The sequence below is a fragment of the Alligator sinensis genome, unplaced genomic scaffold (genome assembly GCF_000455745.1).
Source record: "Alligator sinensis unplaced genomic scaffold, ASM45574v1 scaffold1094_1, whole genome shotgun sequence".
Lineage (NCBI taxonomy): Eukaryota > Metazoa > Chordata > Crocodylia > Alligatoridae > Alligator > Alligator sinensis.
The window spans coordinates 356,783-363,893 of record NW_005842562.1 but is presented as its reverse complement, the minus strand read 5'-3'; the positions used below and the strand labels follow the sequence as shown (position 1 = coordinate 363,893).

Sequence of the window (7,111 nt, the reverse complement as noted above, 5' to 3'; positions counted from 1 at the left end):
GTGGGGCGGGGGACCGCACCAGCCACCCAGCCTCTCTGCCCCACTTTCCTGTCCTGGGACCGACCTGCTAGAATGCAGAGGTGGCCAGGCTGCAACCCCATGCCCCACTGTGGGGGCACAAATCTGGGGGGCATGTGCCCCCCACCCCCCCCAGTGTCACTTCTGGCGCACGACCCCTCCTTTGGAGTGTGTGCAGTGACAGGGAGCCAGCCCCCCTGCCACCCCTCCAGGTGAGCCACCACCTGTGGCTCTGTCCTGTTCTCCCAGCCAGGCCCCACAGCCACACTTTCCCACCCCAGTGCCAGGCCCAGAGCTGAGGCCCTCAGCCCCAGCTACCAAACCTGCCCTGCTCCCTCCCTCACCATGGCTGCCACTGCCGCAAATCTCCCCTCCCCCTCCCAGATTTACCTGCAGGCATCTGGGGGAGCTGCTCTCCACCACTGCCTGGCAGTATTGCTGGTCGCATGCATGCACACACATAGACATGGTGCCCTGCCCTGCATCCTGCATCCCCCAGCAGCCCCTTGCAGGCTGAAACTCTGCCAGCCTGCAAAGGAAACACTCAGCTTCCCATGCACTTCCCCTTTAAAGAAGAAAAGCCCACGTTATCTGCCCCACCCAGATCCCTGGCTATCAGTAACACAAGTGTTTTGCCCAATTCAGATAAGCTGACTGTAGAAGATTTTACAGCCAATTGCAAGAGTTCTGTAAGTAAAATAAAAAATATACTCCTAAAAGACAGCATGTCATACATATATTAAAATCTTCAAACACCATCTCTTGAAGAGCTTCTTTGTTTTTTAATAGGCTTTCAAATGACTTAAGCATACTTCCCCACTAGTTTTGCTAGTAAGTTGCAGGGTTAACCGTTTTCATTCTTAATGTTTCCCCCCGATTCTTCTTAAAGACTTTCTCTGCTTTGTGAGTAGTCTGCACATATTTTAGCTTATTTTGCTCTTTTCCAGATCTTTTCCAGAGTTCCCAACATCATGAAATTGTTAGCAGAGTACACTTGGAGTCCGTAGCTTTAGTACTGGACATTTACCACATACCTTGTGCAGTCCTTAAAGAGTTCTTTGGAAGGATTCTTCTCCAACCTTGCCTTGCATTCATCCACTGTATCTTGAGGTATTTCTGGTAAGTGGGCTGTAGACTTCACATAAAGCCACAAAAATTCAAAAAAAGTGAAGTATAAGTTAGCAGGAATTCTCCAGTGAAACAATTGTTAAAAAAAGAGAAGTCACACCATGGGAGAAAAAAAAGATACCAGACTTGCCAGCAAGCCAGAAAACAAACAGTCAAATTTTAATAGAGTTTACCTTTGCTTTCCATTATGGAGTATCAGTATCAGAACACATTAGCAATACAAATTTTTCAACATGATTCTACTGAAGTATATTAGGAAGCAAACTTGTCAACAACTCAATAGCTTTTTAGGAGCTATCTAAAGGGTATGTTATGGAAGAAAACAGTTCAGCTTAGCAGATTTTAAACCAAGGACACATGGCTTTAGGTGGCTTACAGAGGCCTGGTCAGTTTTCAGCAAACTTGTATCTATGCAAGGGCAACTATGAAATAGGCTCCTGGAAGAAATGCAACTAAATCAGAAACTGATCACTTTTAGGATAATCTGAAAGACTTTTTAATATAAAGCTCTGAAAATAATCAGAACAACTGGAAAAGGGGAAGGAATAGCAAGAACGTATAGAAAAGAGGTATAGGAGGTATAGAAAACCCAGAGGAAGGAAATTGTATACTCCCAACAGAGCTTCAGATCATTAGAAAAGAATAGGAAATCCATGAAATCCACCAGTACAATCAATGATCAGATATTTGTGAAGTCAGTGGGAGATGTGGGTACCTAAATCTCTCAAAAAATACTCTGTATTTCAAAACATTTTTTAATGTTCCTGACTAACTGCACAAGGCACACAAGTCAGCAAGAAAACCAGGTCTAAAACTCAGGAATTCCTTAGTCAGTTCCAATGTCTACAGAACCTATTACTCTGAAGTATTTTAATACAATAGTTTAACTACTCTTATTTTTAAGTGCAGCTTAAATTTTTTTCCCTTTAATCAGGACTATTAGTTAAAAACATTTAAAATTGATAAGTAAAATATCATGGTGGCAATGAAAAAAAATGGGGAGTAGTTGAAATTTTGACTCAAAATGCAGTTTTAAAATAATCTATGAAAACAGTTTACATCTTAGAATGAAAAACATTAATGACAGTTTGTTAATCATTCTGAACTTAATTTACTTTAGGACAATAAAAGCAAAAAGGGAAATTGTTACAATGTTTTAACCTTTAAGTTGTTTGGGTCTTACTAGACAGTTTGGTGATGTATTTACCCCATTGGTGAAATATTTCGCTAGAACTTCCAGGCCACAATCTTTACGCTTTTCATCTGAAGACACTTCATACTCTGCCTAGTGGAGAAAAATTAAAATTAATGTTAACTTTCTAGATAACTAGTACTTGAATATTTACTGCGATGCTATACAGTTTCAACCATAGATATTAGGAGACTTTGTATCTAAAGACTATAGAATGCTCTCATTCATGGAGTTAAGTAACTAACGTGATATTTTAAGATGCATAATGAATAGGGATGCATTGATATAGATTTTTTAGGCTGATACCGATTGCCAATTATTAACCAACCACATCAGCTGATACCGATCCGATTGCCAATATGCAGTCCAGCAGCTTGGAGAGCAGCATCCAGCTTGTAAGTCTGTTGGGGGGGAAGGGGCATGGGTGGGGCGAGCAGATTGAAGGCCCCTGTTGCGAGGGAGGGAGTGGGGCTGGTATAGGAGCAGGGGCTGCACAGCTGGGGTGGGTAGGGTGCAGGACAGAGCTGTGGCTCGTCGGGGGGCTGTGGGGGGGCATAAGGTGGCTCCCACCCCTGCGCATGCCCCTGAGGAGGCATGGGGGGCATGTGCCCCTTGGATCTGTGCATGGGGTGAGAGTGGGCTGCCTGCTGTGTGCTCAGGGCTGGGGGCTGTGCCAGGATCTTCCCAGTGCATGGCTGGGTCCAGGCGGGGTAGATGGAAGCTGTACTAGAAGGGGGAGCTATAGGGTGAGCTACAACCACTCCAAATTCCCCATAGTGCCACCTCCCAGCCCTGCCACCCACCCCACCCCTGCCTGCCCCAGGGCACACAGCGGCAGTCTGCCCCCACCCCACACACAGATCCAGGGGGAACGTGCCCCTCATGCCTCCCCGGGGGTGTGCACAGCAGTAGGAGCCGCCCCCCCCCAATGAGCCACAGCTCCATCCTGCACCCCACCTCACCTTGGCTGTGCAGCACCTGCCCCTGCCCCAGCCCCACTCCCTCCCTCCCTCACCCCGGGGGCCTTGATCTGCACCCCTCCAGTCTCTTCCCTCCCACATGCCCCTTCCCCCCACACAGACTTACCAGCCAGACGCTGCTCTCCAAGCTGCCGGGCTGCACTCCTGGTTGTTTGCATGGTGCAGCTGTGCGCATACACACAACATGTATTGCCAACATTATCAACCACATCAGCCAAAAAAAGCCAATTGCCAATAATGTCTATTTTCCTTTTATCAGTGCTGCTATGACAAGGACCAATGTATCAGTGCACCTCTAATAATGAAACAAATTACCCACATGATCTTTAAAAAAAAAAAAAAATCTTTTCTGAGACTTACTGAAACCTATAGTTTTGATTAGCACAATTCTAGAAACTATGGCTTAGGAGGTAAATGTAGCACATGCTTAATTATGGTTAAATAATATTTACATAACACCACAAGGACCTATAGCAGTACCTCCCAAACTTTTCATCAGCATAACCCTTTTTATGGCACCAGTTCCTCAGCATGACCCCATTTCTCCACAGCCCCCACAAACCATCCGCTGATGTTGCAACCTCATTTGGGGTTGTGGCCCACAGTTTGGGAACCGCTGACCAATAGAGAAGAATGACCTAAGTAATTCTAGGCCATTTAGCCTGACAACAAACTCAGGCAACATAGTGGAAATACTGATTGGTGATTTAATTAATAAAAAAATTAAAGCATAAGAATATCATCCATTCCAGGAGACATGATTTTATAGAAAATGGGGCTTAAGTCAAACAAACTTGATTTTGTTCTTTGAAAAGATATGGTGGAAGTAACTGTGGAAGTGCAATTCTTTTCCCCCCAAAGAGCTTGACTTAGTACCACATGACATTCCAATTAAAAAAATATCACCATCTAGTTCACCAAGTCTCACGCTAAGTGGATAAAGATCTAACAGATCTCCAAAAGTAAATGTAAGAAGGAGTTGCTTCTAGTGAAGCTGTGCAGGGATCAGTACTAGGCCCAATGGCATTTATAACTTTTTCTTCATGATCTAGAAGTAAATATATAACAATCACCGCTAACAACGTCTGTAAGGACACAAACACTGATAGAATAGCAAATAATAATGAGAGTGGAGCAAATTACCTGCATTAACTGTCTAGTGAAGCCCATTCAATCAAAACATATATTAGCATAACTAAATGTGAAGTTTCACCCCCTATAGACAAAGAATACAGGCCATATCTCCAGAATGGGAGATTATATAATATAAAATAGTGACTCTGGAAAAAATTTAGGGGTCACAACAGTTGATATGAATTGCTAGGCAATGTCATAGCAAAAAGGGGTAACAGGTTTTCTGGATACAGAAATAGGGTAGTGAAAGTATAGAGGAGATTTTACTTCTGTACATGGCATTGGTGAAAACTGAACTACTATATGCAGTTCTGCTATCCACATTTTAAAAGATAATTTTGAAGAGTTGGACAATGTTCAGAAGAAAGCCACAAAAATGTTTTGAGAGGTGAAGGAAATCTATTGAAGTCACAGATTTAAAAAGCTCAGTCTGACTTGAAGATAACCACAATGACTTGTTTACAACATGGAAGTATGGTCTATGGGAGAAAATACTGGATACTAAAGGGACTCTTTTATCCAGTAGAGAAATGCATGTTAAAAACTATTTACTGAAAGCCAAGGCCAGAAAAATCTAAATTAGAATTAAGATACATTTTTAACAGTGAGTCCTTAAAATCACTGGAATAAACCAGCAAAGCAAATGTTACATTCTACATATTCTGATATCTTCAAAGCCAGATTGGGTGCCTTTCTGAAAAGCATGCAATAGTCAAACAAGTTACTGAGGTCAGTATAGGACTGGAGATATACTGGGTCACCATACCTTCTAACTTCATAAACTATGACTTTAAGGCTCAATATGCTTGTGCAGAATTTTAAACTAACTGTTATTCCTTTCTTGGGAGACTGGAAGTATTATCCCTACTGCAGACAGAAGGAAACTGATTGAATTATTGAACTGATTGAATTAAATTAAAGAATTGTAGAGAATTTTAGTTTGACATGGCACCCTCTCAATAACTTATCTTGAAATTATAAATGAAATTAATTTAACTGGATATTTTGGAAATAATTTTCTGCCTCCTGTATATGTTTATAACAGTCTACTTAGAGAAAGAGAAACCAATTGCTTACTTAAAGGAAACTGTGAAAATACATTAAAATACTGATGTAGTCTAAAGAACAAAGTAAATATACTATAAAACAAATAAATGTATTAACATTACTGTAACTGAAAGGCTGATGTGACCTGTCTATTTAGTACATTTCCACACAAGCGTTATCTCCAGTTTGGTAGCATCTCCAGGGGCCACAGTTTCTAATGGAGTTCCAATATGAGGGCCTACCTTGAAACATCTAGGCCACAGGTACATGATAAACTCATGTATTACTGCTAGAAGAGCTCCAGTAAGCCTGTCCAGACAGTTTTCGGTGAACACCCAGTACTGCCCTAAAAGTGAGCACAGTATATTCTTGTGGGTGCCGTGTGTGTGAATTAGTTTTCTAGGCTTCCTCTGACACACTTGAGCACAGTCCTCTTTGACGGTGTAATACGTCTTAAATCAGTGCTGTCCAGCTAGAGCCCTGGGGGCCATCTTTGGCTTGTGATGTGTTAAAATGTGGCCTTCAGGGCTTGTGGCATGGCTCCAGAGGGTGAACGCCATTATTCTTGCCCCCCACGACCCTTGCCTACCACTGAATTCAGAATCCTTGGTCATTGCTGGTGATTAAGATCAGTAACAGAGGAAAAGGGGGTGGAAGAGGCATGAGTGGCAGTGATGTTCAGCCCCCAAGTTTGGAGCTGTGCCAACAAATCATCACCCCCCCATTGACAGAGGTGGGTTGTCTGGTCCCTAAGAAGCTGTGGTCCAGATCTGGACCACAGGGCCAAATAAATTGAATAGCCTTGCCCTAGATGACCTGTCTGAAGTCTTAGTTTATGGCGCAGCCAAGACTCAAAAGTTCAGAGTTGCTATACTACAATCCTATGAATGCCACTACACTAAACTGCCTCACTGGTAAATTATCCTTAAGATGCACCTTTTCTGCTCAAACATTATGATCTTGACTACTTCAGACAAATTCCAAGTCATCACATAACTATAAGCCATTAATCTTGCTGTCATGGAACTATAGCAAGAAGTACAATGGGAATATAAATCCTGCAAAATGATTAACCAAATACAGCAGTACATTGACTGTCTTAATGTTTTCATATTATGCCAAAATAGCGAGTCATCTAATATAAATATTTAGGCTTATTTTAACTCCACTTACCAAGGTTAAGTATTTCCTCTACTTTAGAGGGAGTTATATAAAACCTGTTCGATATCAACCAATTTCCATTACTCAGCATCACAGAAGTTGAAGGAAGCTTGAGCTGATACCCCACCATACAATTTCTTCACGCTTAAGTAACCCTAACTACAGATACTAAAATGGGTCAGAAGAGGGTGAGGACTACGAAAATGATGAAATCCTATTCAGTAATTTCTCAACCGCTCCTTTTGCAACACTGCAAGACTGTCAACCGACAGTCTGACTTCAGACTGAAGTATTAAAACTATTAATAAGCTAAGAACTGCATGTACTTGCTATTTCACCCTTCTGACATGCTACCATATTTACTTAAGTATATGGCATAGATTCATAGATGCTAGGGTTGGAAGGGACCTCAATAGATCATCGAGTCCGACCCCCTGCATAGGCAGGAAAG

The 7,111-nt window shown here is 42.2% G+C and overlaps 1 protein-coding gene across 1 annotated transcript in view; it reads right to left on the bottom strand.

The window, feature by feature from the left end:
* The window catches only part of GRK4 (G protein-coupled receptor kinase 4), an 87,735-nt gene that overhangs the window by 49,917 nt on the left and 30,707 nt on the right, over window positions 1-7,111 (bottom strand). Inside the window, exons 4-5 of the mRNA XM_025214078.1 lie at window positions 2,354-2,431; window positions 1,053-1,153 (exon numbers count right to left, since the gene is read on the bottom strand). Coding sequence (XP_025069863.1) covers window positions 1,053-1,153; window positions 2,354-2,431 — 179 coding nt within the window. The remainder of the gene's footprint in view (window positions 1-1,052; window positions 1,154-2,353; window positions 2,432-7,111) is intronic.